This window comes from Scyliorhinus torazame, chromosome 2 (genome assembly GCF_047496885.1).
Source record: "Scyliorhinus torazame isolate Kashiwa2021f chromosome 2, sScyTor2.1, whole genome shotgun sequence".
In the NCBI taxonomy this organism is placed as follows: Eukaryota; Metazoa; Chordata; class Chondrichthyes; order Carcharhiniformes; family Scyliorhinidae; genus Scyliorhinus; species Scyliorhinus torazame.
This window is the reverse complement of record NC_092708.1, coordinates 218,595,816-218,617,716: the sequence shown is the minus strand read 5'-3', so window position 1 is coordinate 218,617,716 and position 21,901 is coordinate 218,595,816. Positions and strand designations below refer to the sequence as shown.

Genomic DNA, 21,901 nt, shown 5'->3' with positions numbered 1-21,901 from the left:
GTGGCGAGTGTGGTCACGAATGGACGGGGATCGGCATATTTTCGGCTCCATAGAGGGACAAGGCAGGGATGTCCTCTGTCCCCATTACTGTTTGCACTGGCGATTGAGCCCCTGGCGATAGCGCTGAGAGGTTCCAAGGGATGGAGGGGAATACTTAGGGGAGGAGAAGAACACCGGGTATCTTTATATGCGGATGATCTGCTACTATACGTGGCGGATCCAGCGGAGGGGATGCCAGAAATAATGCGGATACTTGGGGAGTTTGGGGATTTTTCAGGGTATAAATTGAACATGGGGAAGAGTGAGCTGTTTGTGGTGCATCCAGGGGAGCAGAGTAGAGAAATAGAAGACCTACCGTTGAGGAAGGTAACAAGAGACTTTCGTTACCTGGGGATCCAGATAGCTAAGAATTGGGGCACATTGCACAGGCTAAATTTGACGCGGTTGGTAGAACAGATGGAGGAAGATTTCAAGAGATGGGATATGGTAGCATTGTCAATGGCAGGGAGGGTGCAGGCGGTTAAGATGGTGGTCCTCCCGAGATTCCTCTTTGTGTTTCAGTGTCTCCCGGTGGTGATCACGAAGGCTTTTTTCAAAAGGATAGAAAAGAGTATCATGGGTTTTGTTTGGGCCGGGAAGAATCCGAGAGTGAGGAAGGGATTCTTACAGCGTAGTAGGGATAGGGGGGGGGCTGGCACTACCGAGCCTAAGTGAGTATTATTGGGCCGCTAATATTTCAATGGTGAGTAAGTGGATGGGAGAGGAGGAAGGAGCGGCGTGGAAGAGATTAGAGAGGGCGTCCTGTAGGGGGACCAGCCTGCAGGCTATGGTGACAGCCCCATTGCCGTTCTCACCAAGGAACTATACCACGAGTCCGGTGGTGGTAGCTACACTGAAGATTTGGGGACAGTGGAGACGACATAGGGGAAAGACCGGAGCACTGGGGGGGTCCCCGATAAGAAACAACCATAGGTTTGCCCCGGGGGGAATGGATGGGGGATATGGAATGTGGCAAAGAGCAGGTATAACGCAATTGAAAGATCTATTTGTGGATGGGAAGTTTGCGAGTCTGGGAGCGCTGACCGAGAAATATGGGTTGCCCCAAGGGAATGCATTCAGGTACATGCAATTGAGGGCTTTTGCGAGGCAACAGGTGAGGGAATTCCCGCAGCTCCCGACACAAGAGGTGCAGGACAGAGTCATCTCAAAGAAATGGGTGGGGGACGGTAAGGTGTCGGATATATATAGGGAAATGAGAGACGAAGGGGAGACTATGATGGACGAACTAAAAGGGAAATGGGAAGAAGAGCTAGGGGAGGAGATTGAGGAGGGGATGTGGGCAGATGCCCTAAACAGGGTAAACTCGTCGTCCTCGTGCGCCAGGCTAAGCCTGATTCAGTTTAAGGTATTACACAGGGCACATATGACTGGAACACGGCTCAGTAAATTTTTTGGGGTGGAGGATAGGTGTGCGAGGTGCTCGAGAAGCCCAGCGAATCATACCCATATGTTTTGGTCATGCCCGGCACTACAGGGGTTTTGGATGGGGGTGACAAAGGTGCTTTCGAAAGTAGTAGGAGTCCGGGTCGAACCAAGCTGGGGGTTGGCTATATTTGGGGTTGCACAAGAGCCGGGAGTGCAGGAGGCGAAAGAGGCCGATGTTTTGGCCTTTGCGTCCCTAGTAGCCCGGCGCAGAATATTGCTAATGTGGAAAGAAGCCAAGCCCCCGGGGGTGGAGACCTGGATAAATGATATGGCGGGGTTCATAAAGTTAGAGCGGATTAAGTTCGTCCTAAGGGGGTCGGCTCAAGGGTTTACTAGGCGGTGGCAACCGTTCGTCGAATATCTTGCGGAAAGATAGATAGGGGAGAACAAAGAAGGCAGCAGCAGCGGCCCAGGACTTGGGGTGGGGGGGATGGGGGGGGGGGGGGGGGGGGGGGCCCTGAGACAAGGCAGTTGCCAATTAGGGCTAGTTTTTTTTTTTTGTTATTTAATATTTATTTATTTGTTGTTGTTTTTGTTTAAATTTAAAAAGGTCATTATTATCTGTATTGTTACAATGTTGTGTAAAGGATGCACAATGTACTGTGTTGGTTGACTAAAAATTTTCAATAAAATATTATTTTAAAAAAAAAACATGCGGGTTGAGGTTTGGGGGTTGGTGGGTAGATGGGATCGTTGTTGTTATTATGGGGACTGACATATCTTGCTGATTATTGTTTATTGTTGATGGATGTAAATGTGGGAGAAAATGTGAAAATGGAGGAGAATAAAAAAAAATTTTTTTTTAAAAGAGTCAACTACAGTGTTTAGGTCTGGAGTCACATGTAAGCCAGATCAGGTAAGGGTGGCAGATATCCTTCCTTAAAAGATATTAGTGAACCAGATGGATCTCTACGACAAATAATCACAGTTTCAGTAGCTATTGAGACTCGCTTTCAATTTCTGATTTTATTAACTGAATTTAAATTCCACTAGCTGCAGTGGTGGGATTTGAACACATGTTCCCAGAGAATTAGCCTCAGCCTTCAAGTTACTAGTCCAGTCATATTGCCACAATTAATGTTGGTCTAGCCAGTTACACCAACATCCCATAGTTGCATTACTGCACCATCACCCCTCAGTTAAAGGAATTAAAGGGAAGATTTGCTGGATTACAACAGTAACTTTGCATTATTCAACATAGGTGAAGCTTGGCTTGGTCAGGAAAATGGTACACTGTGACTCAAACCCATTTATAAAATGTCCATTGTTTGACCGTCAATAGCTACATTGGCTCATTTGTGGTTCCCAGACAAAAGCTAGAATCTAACTGGTAAATGGGTCATGCTGAGTATTTGTTCCAAGTGAAAATTTCACTGTGCAATTGCCTTGAACAAATAAATTAGTGGGAACACACCCAATAAAGCCTATCCCTCCTCATCCAAACCACCCAGAATCTGGACCACCGGTTCTACAAATAAATGTGCTATGCCCTTATTCTAGTCCAACTCCACAACAAATATAGACCAAGAGGTAGATGTCGCTCAGGCAATCAGACCATGTGACCCATCAACAACGCCTAGAGCTGGGATAATGTCAAATCCTCTGACTATTTAGCCAATCATGGTGTAACCAATTCCATTCAATCAATTTTTCCCTCCCATGGGACTGACGACCTCAAGCTATCAATCTTCAGGGCACTGCTTACAGGGTGCATCAATAATGGCTACTGGATCCCTCTTAAGGGCAGTTTTCATAATAATATCATCTGTTCGGTATACAGAGGGATAGAATAACTATCATGATCGGATTCCTAGTTTAAGTCGACTTTACGTCTGACCTATTTTGATGAAATGAGGTTCTGGGTTGTTTGTGAAATGAATGGCCTTGCCTAAAATATACAAATAGGCTAGTATTCCTTATAATCATAGCCATTGGTTTAAAATGATTGAAGGCAAATTCTATTTCATTACACTGGTGACCAAGACCTTTTTAAACTAGTGAAAGCACAAACAATTCGATTTAATTTTCCATGAAAATCAAAACCAGTTAATCAACATAACTAATTTTTCCCAAATTCCTGTTTCATAGATTATCATAGAATTTACAGTGCAGAAGGAGGCCATTCGGCCCATCGAGTCTGCACCGGCTCTTGGAAAGAGCACCCTACCCGAGGTCAACACCTACACCCTATCCCCATAACCCATTAACCCCACCAAACACTAAGGGCAATTTTGGACACTAAGGGCAATTTATCATGGCCAATCCACCGAACCTGCACATCTTTGGACTGTGGGAGGAAACCGGAGCATCCGGAGGAAACCCACGCACACACGGGGAGGATGTGCAGATTCCGCACAGACAGTGACCCAAGCCGGAATCGAACCTGGGACCCTGGAGCTGTGAAGCAATTGTGCTATCCACAATGCTACCGTGCTGCCCATTGTTAGAAACAAGATCAAAAGTATGCCCAAGGTAGCCCCAACTGCCCAGGCAGGTCAAAACTGAAACTATCCTTAGAATCATAGAATTTACAGTGCAGAAGGAGGCCATTCGGCCCATCGGCTTTGCACCGGCCCTGGGAAAGAGCACCCTACTTAAGCCCACACCTCCACCCTATCCCTGTAACCCCACCTAACCTTTTTGGACAACTTAGGGAAATTTAGCATGGCCAATCCACCTAACGTGCACATCTTTGGACTGTGGGAGAAAACCGGAGCACCCAGAGGAAACCCACGCAGACACGGGGAGAAGGTGCAGACTCTGCACAGACAGTGACCCAAGCTGTGAATTGAACCTGGGACCTTGGAGCTGTGAATAGGCATATCAGCTCTTGCCTTGTGGTGAGGCTGTCAGTTCTGCAATGGCTTGACACAAAAGAACACTGAAACTGGCATGCACTACAATAAGTTCAAGGAATCTGTTCAGTTCCTAACCTGTCTTCATCCAGCTCTCAATGCAGATGTTGCACAAGAACTTAAAATTCAGACACAAAGCCTCAACTTTTACTCTGTATGCAAAGGTAATCTTCCTCCAACCCATCACCTTCATTCAAAATATCCATTTCTCAGATACAAATTGCCATAAATTGATAATGTACATACAGGTTCATCTATTGGATAGAATATGCTGTTTCCAGTGTGGTTTTGATTTGTTGATATAAATAGAAAAACATCTCTTGAACAGCACTAAGGAGTGAGGTACGGTCACACATGGACAGCATAGATGGTGTGATGACATTTCAAAGAGACAAAGGGAAAATAAATCACCAATTTAATCAATATTTGCAAACCACGATTGCAATAAACAAACTGAAATGCGCGACTGATGAGAACACATGTCTGCAATAGTTCCAAATTTATTTTAAAAATCATTGTCACATGAACTACAATCTGAACAATGCAGCACATATAAAAATAGCATTTAGGGCAAGAAAGTAGATTTATTATATTATTTTGTCCCTTTACCTGAAAGAAGCTTGTTGGATTTCCATTTGGGTATTTGCTCGTGCCTCTTGCCACAATGTAGGACGCTTGTATTTTTTCAGATCCTCTTGGAAATAATAGACCAGGATTTGACCATCTTCACTTACAGCTTCTGAAAAGTGTTAATAAGAAAGTATTAAATGGTGCCACAGTCCCAGAGGACCATCGGCTGTTCTCCGCTTTGAGACTTGACTGGTGGTAATTTAACCCGAGGGTCACCACACCACAAGCGAGGGGCAAGGTTGAGGAGGCGGGGCCTTCATGAATAACCTTAGCTGGTATAGGAATTGAACCCATAATGCTGGTGTCATAGACATAGAATATACAGTGCAGAAGGAGGCCATTAGGCCCAACGAGTCTGCACCAACCCACTTAAGCCCTCACTTCCACCCTATCCCCGTAACCCAATAACCCCTCCTGACCTTTTTGGTCACTAAGGACAATTTATCATGGCCAATCCACCTAAGCTGCACGTCTTTGGACTGTGGGAGGAAACCCACGCAGACACGGGGAGAACGTGCAGACTCCATACAGACAGTGACCCAGCAGGTTCCACTTTACGAACCAACCATCCACCCAACTGAACTAACAAACCCCCAATGAAACATATTAATGCAGAGCAGACCAAGGTGTGTACATTTAAATCCAATAAAAGAAATTCCTCCGCTTTTTGTTTTGTTTTCTCAAGACAACACCTAGAAAGGGGGCCATATCTAAATTGCAGGGGGCAAGGTAACCAGTAAGGAGATGCATATTCTAGGTCATTTACACTCTGAAGTCATGAATCATTGCTCTAAAACTCTTCCTCAAAGGGCAGTGGAAGCAATGTCTTTGAATATTTCTACGGCAGAACTAGATAGATTCTTGATTAACAAGGAGGTGAAAGGTTATCAGGGTAGGCGGGAATGTGGCGTTGGGGTGACAATCAGATCAGTCATGATCTTATTGAATGGCAGAGCAGGATCAAGAGGCCAAGTGGCCTATCACTGCTCCTAATTTGTATGTTCCTACGCTCTGTTCAAAAATGTCACATCTCTCTTCGAAAAATAGAAAAACAACTATGGATCAGACATTTGACAATCAGAGGCTGGAATAGACATACAAATCGGGAGCGGAAGCAGGTCACCTGGTCCCTTGAGAAATATCCTGAAACTGGGAATTGCCTAATTATTTGCCCCAATAAAGCAACTTGCTTTCAAACATCTGCCATTTAAATAGCCTTGAAGAAAATAGTTTAAGCTTTTTTGGTGGGAAGATTTCTGCATGCTACCTGACCACAGAGATTTAGAGCACCAAGGGAGAACGCTAGCATAGAATCTTTGAAAGAGTTGTTGGTTTAGTCTCACTTCCTTCCTCTTGTGCTTGCCCCATATCCTTTGAATTCCTCTTTTAAAAATAATTAATCTTTCAAAAAGTTAAAGGTTCTACATCCACCTGTGTGGCAGGGTAGTTAATATCCAAACATTCCTCTACAATTAAATATGAATTTACTAGTGATCTGTTCTTTCTTCAGCAAAATCCCTCAATTTTGAATCCCTCGATCAGATTGTTTTTTTTACAAATTTAGAGTACCCAATTATTTATTTCCAATTAAGGGACAATTTAGCATGGTCAATCCACCTACCTTGCACATCTTTGGGTTGTGGGGGTGAGTCACATGCAGACACGGAAGAATGTGCAAACTCCACTTGGGCAGTGACCCGGGGTCGGGATCGAACCCGGGGCATCGGTGCCATGAGGCAACAGCGCTAACCACTGCGCCACCATGCCGCTCTCCCCTCAATCAGATCTTGGGCGCAATTCTCCAGCCTTGTTGCACTCACTCAAGTAAAACTAAGCCGATGAAAAGCAGGAGAGGGGCCGAGAGGCCTACTCCTGCTCCTAATTTGTATGTCCCTATACTCTGTTCAAAAATGTCACAAAACGAGAACCGTGCCAAACAATTTGCAATGCAACAGGCCTGCCCCATAGGCAAAATCGAGATCTCACCGTAGCGTGATATTGAATGCTGTGGCACGGATTTCGGCATCAGGGAGCAGAGAATCGAGCCCCTTATTCCTCAATCTGTTCTGTATCCTCCCCACGGCCATCAAACTCTTTCGGAAGTATGGTCCATCAAAACTGGTGACACTGTTATGAACTACAGTCTAATCACTTGCACAGGTTTAGATTTGTCTCTCATTGGTACTCAATTTTGGTATTAAAACTCAGGATCCCATATATTTATAGAAAAAGGCCAACCTCCCACTTTTAAAGATTATGTACCTGATTTCTCAAGTCTCTGCTTTTCTATTACTTAAAAAAATTACATTTCGAGTTTATGTCCTCCTCAGTCTTCCTCCCACAATATATCTCAAAGAGGACAAAGAACAATACAGCACAGGAACAGGCCCTTCAGCCCTCCAAGCCTGTACCAGTCATGATAGCACAGTTGATCAAAACCCGAAAGAACAAATAACAATACAGCACAGGAACAGGGCCTCCTTGTGTATCTCTACATAATGTAAAAGTATCCATTTTTACATTGCTTTACTTCTAATAATGCAAAACCATAATATGCAAAGAATTGTTCAAATCATTTTTAGAAACACAAGCCTTTAGCACAGCAGGGGATGCCCTAAGTGCAAACATCAGAGGATTGTTTAGATTCAAGGGAAATGAGGTTAGGGTGAGAAGGTGGAATTGATATAGAAGTTTACCCATAATCTCATCGAATGGTGAAATAGGTTTGAAAGCCCTTGGCTTACTCCTCCTTCTATTTCTTACATTCTGAAAAGAATAGTTTGAAGTGGGGATGGGATATGCAATAAATTAATAACAGTCTAATGTCAAAAAGGTACTAATGGGGCTCTTCATGCCCTTTTGATAAGCTATTTGAAACAAATGGATAATTGTAAAACATGAGGCAAGGATTGTATTCAACAGGAAGAGAACTATAAATCAAAATGATGCAACCTTATTAGTGTTGGTAGTTGTATGAATCTGTTAAAATGGTTAAGGAAGGAATTATCCAACGGATTAAATTTCATCGGAATTATCTGCCCAAACTATTCCTGCAGTTGTTACTGTACTCTTCACAGTTAACCATGCCCCAATTTTTATGCTTTCTTATTAAAATCTACCTCATCTAGATATAAAAAGCAGCAATGTTTCCAACATTGAACATGGGGAGCACCAGTTTATAACCCTTCAGTCCAGGGTACAGCTCTATTTTCTGCCCTTCAATCTGCTTCCTATCCATGCGGCATTTCCCTTTAGTACAGAACCTCTTGACTTTATCAACAAGCCTTTGCGATATCTCAACAAATTATTCTTGAAAATATGTTTACACAATATTTCCTTCATCAAATACAGTTATTTCAAAGCACTTATTTTATCCCAATTTCTTTCTCTGAATCACAATCTTTTCTCTGTATCCAATCATCTTTCTGTCTCCCAAAACAAACTAAAAAAAATTTTTTTTTTGTTCATGGGATGTGGGCATCGCAGCTGGGCCAGCATTTACTACCCATCCCTAATTACTCGCGAGGAGTTAAGAGTCAACCACGTTGCTGTGGGTCTGAAGTCACATGTAGGCCAGACCAGGTAAGGATGGCAGATTTCCTTCCCTAAAGGACATTAGTGAACCAGATGACAATCGACAATGGTTTCATGATCATCATTATACTTTTTAATTCCAGATTTTTATTTAATTCAAATTTCACCATCTGCAGTGGCGGGATTTGAACCTGTTTTTTCCTCGAAAGGATATTATTTCAGCCAATGTCATCAGAATTCAGTTTCCAGAACGAGAGTTAAATAAAGTTCTCATTCCTTTATGTCCCCTCCTCATCACCACAATGAAATGAAATGAAATGAATTGAAAATCGCTTATTGTCACAAGTAGGCTTCAAATGAAGTTACTGTGAAAAGCCCCTAGTCGCCACATTCCGGCACCTGTTCGGGGAGGCTGGTATGGGAATTGAACCGTGCTGCTGGCCTTCCTTGGTCTGCTTTCAAAGCCAGCGATTTAGCCCTGTGCTAAACCAGCACCTCACCTTTGGTAATTCTACAAAAAATTAAACCATTCTAGAGTGAAAATGTCAAACAGAAACATAATTAACCTGCAACAAAGGGGAGGTCCGGGGGCCTCCACTCTCTCAATCGATGGTCAATACAAATGGCAATGATTTCATCCCAAGGAATTTCCGTTACCAAAGGCCCCTCATCTGCTGTGACTTCTAACATCAAGGGACAGCTCTCTCTCCATTTGCTGTAAACTCGATTCAGGAGATGTTGAACCTTCGAAAGCAGCAGTGAACAAGTTTGCTGTGACACTGGCACCTGAGATACGTAATGGAAGATCATATCGCAGACCTTAGCCCATGGAGCTATGAGGAACAGAAAACAATTAGTGCAGTAATATAAATGATGAAATCACCAACAGAGTAAAACATCTCATAGGATTATGTTCATACCATGCAAGGGAGGTAGATCCATCGCCGGCAACTGAAAAGACAGCACAGCCTTCTTTAGCCAGGTAAGGTGGTTATTAGAATTCCACTCTTTGTGTGCCAGTATTTCGTGAGCAGCAGGTCCAGAAAATTCAGCAACTGGCCAGGAAAGATTGTACAGTTGTTCAGAGGACACCACTTCTGCAAGGAAACGCAGCACATCATTGTAATACTCAATGATGGAGCCGGGGTCCTGGGAAGGCAATACAGCCAAGTGTCTTTCGGTTTTATCACTGTAAAATTGGTCACTGAACTCTCGGCACAGCCCGTCCTCAATGAACTGCATCAGAGTCTGACAGCAGACCTCCGGCGGTGATGGGCAACGTGAGGCCAGCCACCTTACAGCTTCAGAGACCTAAAAGAAATTACACCTACATTATTAAATCTCACTGTAAAACATTTGACAAAAATAACACGCTGCAAAGCACTGGAAACATGGTACACATCATTATTTTCCATGTGGTCCGTTTTTTGTGAAAAGGATGGGGAGAGACAATAATCGAAGAAAAAGTTGCCATGACACAAATTCCACACCACAATATTGGAGAAACCTTTTGCTGCAGTATTTATTTTTTGACCAGAGGTAAAACTGTACTTAAAAATTAGCATTAACTGATAGTGGGGGGGGGGGACTGGAACTTGGTGCAGGAGCCAAGGTTGGACAGGTCACTGCCCCGCTCGCTGGTCCTATCAGGGGGGGCGAAGGTTTTGGTTGGGCTAATGGTGGAAATGGGAGGGGTGGGCCCTTAGAGGTTTCTGCACCTGAGGGAACGGGAGTACTCGTTTTTCTCAGCAGTCCATAAGGTATACATGCAGATCGACTTTTTTATGGTGGGGAAGGCTTTGCTGGCTGGGGTTAAGGGGTCGGAATACTCGTCAATTGCAGTATCAGATCATGCTCCGCATTGGGTGGATATGGTGCTGGAGAAGGGGGTAACGCAGAGGCCGGGGTGGAAATTAGATGTGGGACTTTTGGGCGACCAAGGGTTCTGTGACAAAATTGAAAAGATAATTGAGGAATATTTATGTTTCAACTGTATGGGTGAGGTGTCGAAGTTAGTTGTCTGGGAGGCTCTAAAGGCGGTGGTGAGGGGTGAGGTGATTTTGTTTAAGGCCAGGGTCGACAAAGAGGAGAGGTTGGAGTGGCATAGGGTAATAGATGAGATGTTGAGGTAGATAGGAGTTACACAGAAGATGGGGACCCAGCAAAGTTGGAAAAGAGGAAGGAACTACAGGGGAGCTTTGACCAACTATCTACCAGAAAGGCGGTGCGCCAACTGAGACGAGCAAGGGGTGCAGTTTACGAACATGGAGATAAAGCAGGTCATCTCCGGAGGGAGGCAGCGGTAAGGGAAATTGTTCAGGTGAGGGATAGGGCAGAGAAGTTGGTGGTGGCTACAGATCTGATTAACAAGGTCTTTGAGGAATTTTATGAGAGGTTGTACAGGTCAGAGCCACCTGGGGGAGACCAGGAGATGCAGGAATCTTTAGATGGGTTGGAGTACCTGAGGTTAGGGGAGGGGGACAGGGCTACATTAGAAGGAGCGATAGTGGAGCAGGAGATAAAAGATGCGATTGGGAGGATGCAGTCGGGGAAGGTGGCAGGGCTGGATGGGTTTCCGGTGGAATATTATAAAAAATTCAAGGATAAGCTGGCACCCCTGATGGTGCGGATGTTTGAAGAGGCAATAGGAAAGGGGGTGTTGCCACAAACCTTGGGACAGGCATCGATTTCCTTCCAAAATGAATCACCTCACATTTTTCTGCATTAAACTCCATTTGCCACCTCTCAGCCCAGCGCTGCAGCTTATCTATGTCTCTCTGTAACTTGTAACATCCTTCCGCACTGTCCACAACTCCACCGACTTTAGTGTCATCTGCAAATTTACTCACCCATCCTTCTACGCCTTCCTCCAGGTCATTTATAAACATTAAAACATAGAACATTACAGCGCAGTACAGGCCCTTCGGCCCTCGATGTTGCGCCGACCTGTGAATCCACTCTAAAGCTCATCTACACTATTCCCTTATCGTCCATATATCTATCCAATGACCATTTGAATGCCCTTAGTGTTGGTGAGTCCACTACTGTTGCAGGCAGGGCATTCCACGCTCTTACTACTCTCTGAGTAAAGAACCTACCTCTGACATCTGTCTTATATCTATCTGCCCTCAATTTAAAGGTATGTCCCCTCGTGCTAGACATCACCATCCAAGGAAAATGGCTCTCACTGACCACCCAATCTAATCCTCTGATCATCTTGTATGCCTCAATTAAGTCACCTCTTAACCTTCTTCTCTCTAACGAAAACAGCCTCAAGTCCCTCAGCCTTTCCTCACAAGATCTTCCCTCCATACCAGGCAACATTCTTGTAAATCTCCTCTGCACCCTTTCCAATGCTTCCACATCCTTCCTATAATGCGGCGACCAGAACTGCACGCAATACTACAAATGCGGCCGCACCAGAGTTTTGTACAGCTGCAACATGACCCCATGGCTCCGAAACTCAATCCCTCTACCAATAAAAGCTAATTACACTGTACACCTTCTTAACAACCCTCTCAACCTGGGTGGCAACTTTCAGAGATCTATGTACATGGACACCGAGATCTCTCTGCTCATCCACACTGCCAAGAATCTTACCATTAGCCCAGTACCTTCCTGTTATTCCTTCCAAAATGAATCACCTCACATTTTTCTGCATTAAACTCCATTTGCCACCTCTCAGCCCAGCGCTGCAGCTTATCTATGTCTCTCTGTAACTTGTAACATCCTTCCGCACTGTCCACAACTCCACCGACTTTAGTGTCATCTGCAAATTTACTCACCCATCCTTCTACGCCTTCCTCCAGGTCATTTATAAAAATAACAAACAGCAGTGGTCCCAAAACAGATGCTTGTGGTACACCACTAGTAACTGGACTCCAGTCTGAACATTTCCCATCAACCACTACCCTTTGTCTTCTTCCAGCTCGCCAATTTCTGATCCAAACTGCTAAATCACCCCGAATCCCATGCCTCCATATTTTCTGCAGTAGCCTACCGTGGGGAACCTTTTCAAATGTTTTACTGAAATCTATATACACCACATCAACTGCTTTACCCTCATCCACCTGTTTGGTCACCTTCTCAAAGAACTCAATAAGGTTTGTGAGGCACGACCTACCCTTCACAAATCCTTTCCAGATGATTATACATCCTATCTCTTATAAACCTTTCCAAGACTTTGCCCACAACAGAAGTAAGGCTCACTGGTCTATAGTTACCGGGGTTGTCTCTAGTCCCCTTCTTGATCGCATTTGCGATCCTCCAGTCTTCTGGCACTATTCCTGTGGACAAAGATGACTTTAAAGACCAAAGCCAAAGGCTCAGGAATCTCCTCCCTAGTTTCCCAGAGAATCCTAGGATAAATCCCATCCGGCCCAGGGGACTTATCTATTTTCACCCTTTCCAGAATTGCTAACACCTCCTCCTTATGAACCTCAAGCCCTTCTAGTCTAGTCGCCTGAATCTCAGTATTCTCCTCGACAACATTGTCTTTTTCTTTTTTTGCGAAAAAAAAAGATAAGGATCCAACGGAGTGTGGGTCGTATAGGCCCATATCACTTCTGAATGTGGACGCAAAAGTATTGGCGAAGGTACTGGCGGGTAGGCTGGAGGAGTGCCTCCCCGAAGGTGATAGGTGAAGATCAGACGGGGTTTGTGAGAGGGAGGCAGCTCTTTTCAAACGTTAGCAGGGTATTGAACATCGTGACAGCACCGGCGGAGGGGTAGGAAACAGAGGTGGTTGTGGCATTGGACGCTGAGAAGGCGTTTGACCGGGTAGAGTGGGGGTACTTGATGGCAGTTCTGGAGCGGTTTGGGATTGGACCAAGATTTGTGAACTGGGTAAAGCTACTATATATGGAGACGAGGGCGAGTGTCCGCATAAACAACATCAGCTCGAGATACTTTTCTCTCCATCGTGGGACTAGGCAGGGATGTGCTCTATCCCCCCTGCTGTTTGCACTCGCGATTGAGCCGTTGGCTATCGCATTAAGAAGTTCAGGGGTATGGAAAGGAATAATACGGGGGGGGGGGAAATAGAGCATCGGGTGTCCTTATATGCCAATGACTTACTGTTATACATGTCAGAACCGAGTGTGTCGATAGGGGGAATATTGGAGCTGCTTCGAGTGTTTGGGTCTTTCTCGGGGTACAAGTTGAACCTGGACAAGAGTGAGTATTTTGTGGTGTCTCGGCCGGGGGTGGGGGCAGGGGTGGGGGGGCTGTCATTCCGTAGGGCACGGACTCACTTTTGGTACCTGGGGGTGCAGGTTGCCCGGGAGTGGGGGGGGGGGGGCCTCCGTAGGTACAACGTTTCTAGTTTGATTTTGATCAACAAGCAGGTGCAATTTCAGGTGGGCAGTATAGTCTCGGACAGGGAGGGGGCGTTATGTCATAGTTAGCGGTAAGCTGGAGGGGAGGAAGGTGGTCTTGGTTAAAGTGTATGCACCAAATTGGGATGACGTAGAATTTATAAAGAGGCTGCTCGGGAAGATACCCGACCTGGACTCGCACAAGCTGGTTATGGGAGGGAATTTTAATACAGTCATCGACCCCGGCCTGGACCGGTCGTGTTCGAAAACGGGTAGGGTGCCAGCAATGGCAAAGGAACTGATAGGGTTCATGGAGCAGATGGTGGGGGTGTCGACCCATTGAGGTTTAGGCAGCCGACGGGGAAGGAGTTTTCTTTCTATTCGCATGTTCACAAGGTTTATTCCCGGATAGACTTTTTCATTTTGAGCAGGGATTTACTGGCGGGGGTAGTGGACACGGGGTATTCGTCCATCACTATTTCGGATCATGCCCCACACTGGGTGGAACTGCAGGTTAGGGAGGAGAGCTTCCACCGCCCGCAATGGAGGTTGGATGTGGGGTTGTTGGTGGACGAGGTGGTGTGCGAGAGGCTGAGGAAGTGCATGCAGAATTACCTGCAGGTTAACGACACGGGGGAAGTCTCAGCAGCGGTGGTCTGGGAAGCACTGAAGGCAGTGGTGAGAGGGGAGCTGAATTCGATCCGGGTTCATAGGGACAGGACGGATAGGGCAGAAAGGGACTGACTGGTTAAGGAGATCTTACAGATAGACGGGAGGTATGCGGTGAACCCGGGGGTGGAGCTCTTCAGGGAACGTCGGAAGCTGCAGGCGGAGTTCGGGGTGTTGTCCACAGGTATGGCAGTGGAGCAGCTTAGAAAGGGGAGGGGGGAGTTTTATGAACATGGGGAGAAGGCCAGCAGAATCCTGCACAGCAGCTTAGGGAGAGGGAGGCAGCCAAGGAAATAGAGAGTTGATGGGGATGGGAACGTGGTTGGGGTGTCGGCAGGGCTAAACAGGGGGTCAGGGACTTTTACGGTAGGCCCTACCGCTCGGAACCCCCACTGGGGCCGGAGGGGATGAGATGCTTTTTTTTGGATGGACTGACCTTCCCAAGGGTGGGTAGGGAGCTGGTAGATGGGCTGGGGGCCCCGATTAGGGCCGAAGAAATAGTTGAGGGCTTGAAGGCAATGCAGTCGGTTAAAGCCCCGGGGCCGGAGAGGTACCCGGTGGAGTTCTATAAAAAGTTCTCGGGGATTTTAGGACCGTTGCTGGTCAAGGTTTTCAATGAGGCAAGGGACAGAGGGGTGCTGCCCCCGACGATGTCACAGGCCGCTATTTTGTTGATATTGAAGCGGGACAAGAACCCGGAGCTATGCGGGTCACATAGGCCATTTCCCTTCTTAATGTGGATGCCAAGTTGCTGGCCAAAATTCTGTCCTCCAGGATTGAAGATTGTGTGCCAGATGTGATTATGGAGGATCAAACCGGGTTTGTCAAGGGCAGGCAGTGGTGGCCAATATACGTAGGCTGCTCAATGTGATCATGATGCCCCCGGAGAGTAGGGAGGTTGAGGTAGTTGTGGCAATGGATGCGGAAAAGGCGTTCGGCCGAGTGGAGTGGGACTATCTATGGGAGGTGCTGCGGCGATTTGGGTTCGGTAGGGGCTTTATCGACTGGGTCAGGCTGTTGTACCAGGCCCCAGAGGCTAGTGTAAGGTCGAATAGGACGACCTGGGTCTATTTTAGACTGTACCGGGGGACAAGACAGGGGTGCCCCCTCTCCCCACTGTTGTTTGCGTCAGCTATAGAGCCACTGGCAATTGCTCTGAGAGCTTCAAGGGGCTGGTTCGGGGGGGTGGAACATAGTCTCGCTGTACGCGGACGACCTGCTCTTATATGTATCGGATCCAGGGGCAGGGGTGGGTGAAATTATGCCGATTTGGGGGGAATTTGGCCGGTCTTCGGAGTATAAACTGAATATGATAAAGAGTGAGATGCTTGTAGTCCAGGCGAGGGTTCAGGAGGGAGCTGCCGTTTAGGTTAGTAGGGGACAGTTTCAGGTACTTAGGGATACAAGTGGCGTGCGACTGGGGTCGGTTACACAAGTTGAACTTGTCCCGGTTGGTTGAACAGATGAGGGGTGAGATTCGGAAATGGGATGCGCTCCCAGCTGTCATTAGCTGGGAGAGTGCAGACTGTCAAAATGACGGTCCTGACTTCCGGTAGCGGCCATGACCTGCTAGGTCACGCGAATGGCAGCTCCCGCCGGGATTGGTGTTTCGGGCCGCTAAAAGGAGTGGCGGCGGCAGTTAACAGGAGGGACCAGCATGGGAACAGACGTGGGAGAGCCCCCCCACCGCTGGTGCATGGAGAGGACCAGGTGCGGAGCCGGCAGAGGCGCGAACCCAGGGAAGAAGGTCGAGAAGGTCCGGGTGGACAAAATGGCGGCCGGAGAGGATCGGGAGGTGTGGGCCCAGTGGGCCAGAGAACAGCAGGAGCTCCTTAAAAACTGCTTCATGGAGCTGAAAACGGAGATGCTGGCCTCCATGGAGAGAATTGTGGTGACCCAGAAGGCGAAGGAGGAGATCAAGGAGGTGAGGAGGAAGGTGGCGGAGAACGAGGACGAGATCCTGGGCCTGGCGGTGTAAGTGGAGGCACACGAGGCGTTCCATAAGAGATGGCAGGAGAGGCTGGATGACCTTGAGTGCAGATCTCGGCAGAGGGGCAGACGTGAGCACGTACGTGGACACAATGTTGGGGACGCTGATGGGTGCGGGGGCCTTCCCGCGGCTCTTGGAGCTGGATGGGGTGCACAGGGTTCTCGCCAGAAAGCCAAGGGTAAACGAGCCACCGAGGGCGATGGTGATACGGTTTCAGCGCTTGGCAGACTGGGAGCGAATCCTGCGGTGGGCGAAGAAGGGAGCATTGTAGATAGCACAATTGCTTCACAGCTCCAGGGTCCCAGGTTCGATTCCAGCTTGGGTCACTGTCTGTGCGGAGTCTGCACATCCTCCCCGTGTGTGCGTGGGTTTCCTCCGGGTGCTCCGGTTTCCTCCCACAGTCCAAAGATGTGCAGGTTAGGTGGATTGGCCATGATAAATTGCCCTTAGTGTCCAAAATTGCCCTTAGTGTTGGGTGGGATTGCTGGGTTATGGGGATAGGGTGTAGGTGTTGACCTCGGGTAGGGTGCTCTTTCCAAGAGCCGGTGCAGACTCGATGGGCCGAATGGCCTCCTTCTGCACTGTAAATTCTATGATAATCTATGATAATCTATGACAGTGCGGAGCAGTAAGTGGGAGAATGGCGAGATCCGAATTTACCAGGACCTGGGAGCTGAGCTGGCGAGGAGGCGTGCAGGTTTTAACCGGGCGAAGGCGGTCCTCCACGGTAAAGGGGTGAAGTTTGAGCTCCTGCACTCAGCGAGACTGTGGGTAACATACCAGGACAGGCACCACTATTTTGATAACCCAGACGAGGCATGGTCGTTCATCAGGCAGGAGAAGCTGGACCTGAACTAAGGGACTGTTGTATGGGGGTGAAATGTGCGGGTGGGGAGGGACCGAGGGGAGGACGGCGGGTAAAGCATAAGTTTATGGGCATGTCTGCCCTAGTTTGGTTGGGGGTTTTGTTGTTTGTTTTGCTTGTTTTCCAGGTGTTTTGGTTTACAGGTGTTCGGTGCTAGGGGGTGGGAAACGCCCGGGACGTGCTGTCCGGTGCACGGGGAGGTCCCAGGTGGCGCTTGCCCCTCTACCCTGCGGGGGAGGGGGGGTGGTGGCCCAAAGGTGGCAACAAGTTAAGGGTTGGTATATCAAGGCGAGCGGCCGGGGTCAGCATGGGTGAGCTGACTCAGCGGTCTCGCGTGTTCTCGCATTTGAAGGCGGACGTGGCCATGTTGCAAGAGGCACACTTAAAGGTGGCGGACCAGACGAGGCTGAGGAAAGGATGGGTGGGACAGGTGTTTCACTTGGGGTTGATGGACTCAAAGACCAGAGGAGTGGCTATTTTGGTCAGTAAACGGGTGGCTTTTGAGGTAGGGAGCATTGTGGCGGATCGGTGGGACAGGTATATATAATGGTGAGTGGCAAGCTACAGGGGGCACGGGTGGTGTTAGTGAATGTATATGCCCCGAACTGGGACGATGCGGACTTTATGAGGCGCGTGTTGGGTAGGATCCCGGACCTGGAGATAAGTCACCTGATTATGGGAGGGGACTTTAATACGGTCTTGGATCAGAGCTTGGATCGTTCCAAGTCCAGAACGGGAAAGAGGCCGGCGGCCAGGGCCTTGTGGGAGTTCATGGGCCAGATGGGGAGAGTGGACCCCTGGAGGTTTACGCGGCCAAGGACAAAGGAGTTTTCCTTTTTCTCCCATGTCCATAAAGTCTATTCGCGAACAGACTTCTTTGTGTTGAGTAGGGCGTTTATCCCAAGGGTGGAGGGGGTAGAATACTCAGCCAATGCGGTCTCAGACCATGCCCCGCACTGGGTGGATCTGCGACTGGGGGCGGAACGGGATCAGCGCCCTCTCTGGCGACTGGATGTGGGGCTGCTGGCGCTGAAGAGGTGTGCGGGCGGATAAGGAGGAGTATTGAGAATTATGTGGGAGCGAATGACACAGGAGAGGTGACGGTGGCAGTGGTTTGGGAGGCTCTGAAGGCGGTCATTAGGGGAGAGTTAATCTCCATTAGGTCCCGTAGAGAGAAGGAGAGGGTGGAGAGGGAGAGATACTCAGGGTAGATAGGAGGTACGCGGAGGCCCCAGAGAGGGGGCTGTTGAACGAGCGCTGGAAATTACAGGCGGAGTTTGACTTGCTGTCCACGGGGAAGGCGGAGGCGCAGATGAGGAAAGCGAAGGGGGCAGTTTATGAGTATGGGGAGAAGGCGAGTAGGATGCTGGCGCACCAGCTGTGCAGGAGGGAGGCGGCCAGAGAGATTGGGGGAGTGCGGGATAGGGAAGGCAACATGGTGCTGAGCCCAGAGAGGGTCAATGAAGTCTTCAGGGTGTTCTACGGAAGGTTATACGAGTCGGAACCCCCCGGGGAGGGGGAAGGGATGAGGTGATTCATGGACCGGTTGAGGTTCCCAAGGGTGGAAGCAGAGCGGTGCAGGGACTGGGGGCCCCGATTGGGTTGGAGGAGATAGTCAGGGGGCTGGCAGACATGCAGACGGGCAAGGCCCCGGGCCCGGACGGCTTCCCCGTAGAATTTTATAAGAAGTTCTCGGAGCTGTTGAGCCCGCTCCTGATGAGAACCTCAATGAGACAAAGGAGAAAGGGATCCTCCCTCCAACAATGTCGCAGGCATTGATCTCGCTTATCCTGAAGAAGGAGAAGGATCCGCTTCAGTGTGGGTCCTACCAGGCCGATATCGCTCCTGAACGTGGATGCCAAGCTGTTGGCAAAAATCCTGGCCACCAGAATAAGGACTGTGTCCTAGGAGTGATTGGGGAGGACCAGACGGGTTTTGTGAAGGGCAGGCAGCTGAACGCGAATGTGAGGAGGCTCCTGAATATTATCATGATGCCCTCGGAGGGGGGGGTGGGGGGTGGAGGTGGTGGCTGCGATGGACGCGGAGAAGGCCTTTGACAGGGTGGAGTGGGAGTATCTGTGGGAGGCGCTAGGCAGGTTTGGATTTGGGGAGGGATTTATAGGGTGGATCAAGCTGCTGTATCAGGCCCCTGTAGCGAGTGTGTCCACAAACCGACTCAGGTCGGAATATTTCAGGCTGCACCGGGGGACGAGACAGGGGTGTCCCCTGTCCCCGTTGCTGTTTGCCCTGGCAATTGAGCCATTGGCCATTGCGCTCAGGACTTCGGGGGATTGGAGGGGGCTGGTGCGCGGAGGAGAGGAGCACCGGGTCTCCCTCTACTCGGATGACCTGCTGTTGTATATTTCGGACCCGTTGGAGGGGATGGGGGAGGTCTTACGGATCCTGGGGGACTTCGGGAGGTTCTCGGGGTATAAGTTGAACGTGGGGAAGTGTGAGCTGTTCGTGGTTCATGGTAGGGGCCAGGAGGAGAGACTGAGGGAGCTCCCGCTCAGGATAGTGGAGAGGAGCTTTCGGTACTTGGGGATACAAGTGGCCAGGAACTGGGATGCCCTGCACAGGCTCAACTTAACCCGGCTAGTGGAGCAGATGGAGGGAGAGTTTAAAAGGTGGGATATGCTCCCACTTTCCTTGGCGGGACGGGTGCAGACTATGAAGATGACGGTTCTCCCCAGGTTCCTCTTCATATTTCAGTGCCTCCCCATTTTCATCCCCAAGTCCTTCTTTAAGCGGGTTAATAGGATTGTGACGGTATTTGTGTGGGCGAATATAACCCCACGAGCACTGAGGATCTGGGGGCAGTGGCGGAGACACAGGAGAGAGGAGGGGGCCTCGGTGTGGAACCCGATACGGAATAACCACAGATTTGCTCCGGGTAGGTTGGATGGGGGATACCAAGGCTGGTTTTGGGCAGGTATGTGGAGGATGGGGGACCTGTTTATAGACGGGACTTTCCCTAGCATGCAGGCGCTGGAGGAGAAGGTCGGCCTGCCCCCGGGGAATGCGTTCAGGTACCTCCAGGTTCGGGACTTTCTTAGAAAACAGGTGGGGACATTTCCGTTGCTGCCCCCGCGTAGAATCCAGGGCAGGGTGGTGTCTGGCATCTGGGTGGGGGAGGGGAAGGTGTCGGACATATATCAGGAGCAGCAGGAGGTGGAGGAAGCCTTAGTGGGGGAGTTAAAGGGCAAGTGGGAGGAGGGCCTGTGGGCCGACGCCCTGGGCAGGGTGAACTCCTCCTCATCATGTGCCAGGCTCAGTTTAATTCAGTTTAAGGTGGTGCATCGGGCGGCAAGAATGAGTAAATTTTTTGGGGTGGAGGACAGGTGCCCGAGATGTGCAGGGAGTCTGGCGAACCATGCCCATATGTTTTGGGCATGCCCGGCGCTTAAAGAATTCTGGCAGGGGTTTGCGAGGGTGATGTCCAGGATTTTGGACACTCGGGTGAAGGCGAGTCCAACAGTAGCGATATTTGGGGTGTCGGAGGATCCGGGAGTGCAGGAAGCGAAAGAGGCCGAGGTACTGGCCTTTGCCTCCCTGGTAGCCCGGAGACAGATCTTGCTCATGTGGAGGGACTCGAAACCCCCGGGTGTGGAGATCTGGGTTAGCGATATGGCGGGGTTCCTCGGCCTGGAGCGAATAAAGTTCGCCTTGAGAGGGTCCTTGATGGGGTTCTCCCGGCAGTGGCAACCTTTCCTTGACTTTCTAGGGGAGCAGTAAGTGTCAGCAGCAGCAGCATCCTGGGGGGGGGGGGGGGGGGGGGGGGGGAAAGAGGGGGGGTTCAGGTGGGGGTACTGTTGATACAATGTGAGTTGGGCATGGAGACAAAACCCACCTTGTTCTGTTTAAAAAGAAATGTCTGTTGTGTAAGTAGTTTGACTGTAAGCTTTGCGATATGTTTGTTATTTTTTATTATTATCTGTATTTCTATTTTTGTTATGTAAAAACACTCATTGGAAAAACTTTAATAAAACATTTTTTTTTTTAAATGACGATCCTACCGAGATTTCTGTTCGGATTTCAGTGTCTCCCAATTTTCATTCCGCGGTCCTTTTTTAAGAGGGTCAATAAAATCATCCTGGGCTTTGTGTGGGAGGTTAAGTCCCCGCGAGTGAAGAAGGTGATGCTTGAGCGGAATCAGGGGATGGGGGGGCTTGCGCTGCCAAATTTTAGTAATTATTACTGGGCGGCTAACATAGCCATGATAAGGAAGTGGGTGGTGGGGGCGGGGTCGGTTTTGGGGCGGATGGAGGCAGCTTCGTGCAGGGGCACCAGTCTGGGGGCGTTGATAACGGCACCTCTGCCATTCCCGCTGGCGCGGTACTCCACCAGCCCCATAGTGGTGGCGGCCCTGAGAATCTGGGGTCAGTGGAGGAGGTTCGCTGGCGCAGTGGGAGCATCAGTCTGGTCCCCAATATGCGACAATTACCAGTTTGCCCCGGGGAGCTTGGATGGGGGGTTCCGAGTATGGCGAAGGGCCGGAATTGAGAACATAGGGGACTTGTTTTTAGAAGGGAGCTTCCCTAGCTTGAGGGCGCTGGAG

At 49.0% G+C, this 21,901-nt stretch overlaps 1 protein-coding gene across 1 annotated transcript in view; it reads right to left on the bottom strand.

The window, feature by feature from the left end:
• Window positions 1-21,901, bottom strand: part of mcm3ap (minichromosome maintenance complex component 3 associated protein) — a 128,107-nt gene that overhangs the window by 18,685 nt on the left and 87,521 nt on the right. Inside the window, exons 24-26 of the mRNA XM_072483959.1 lie at window positions 9,425-9,815; window positions 9,071-9,337; window positions 4,950-5,079 (exon numbers count right to left, since the gene is read on the bottom strand). Coding sequence (XP_072340060.1) covers window positions 4,950-5,079; window positions 9,071-9,337; window positions 9,425-9,815 — 788 coding nt within the window. The remainder of the gene's footprint in view (window positions 1-4,949; window positions 5,080-9,070; window positions 9,338-9,424; window positions 9,816-21,901) is intronic.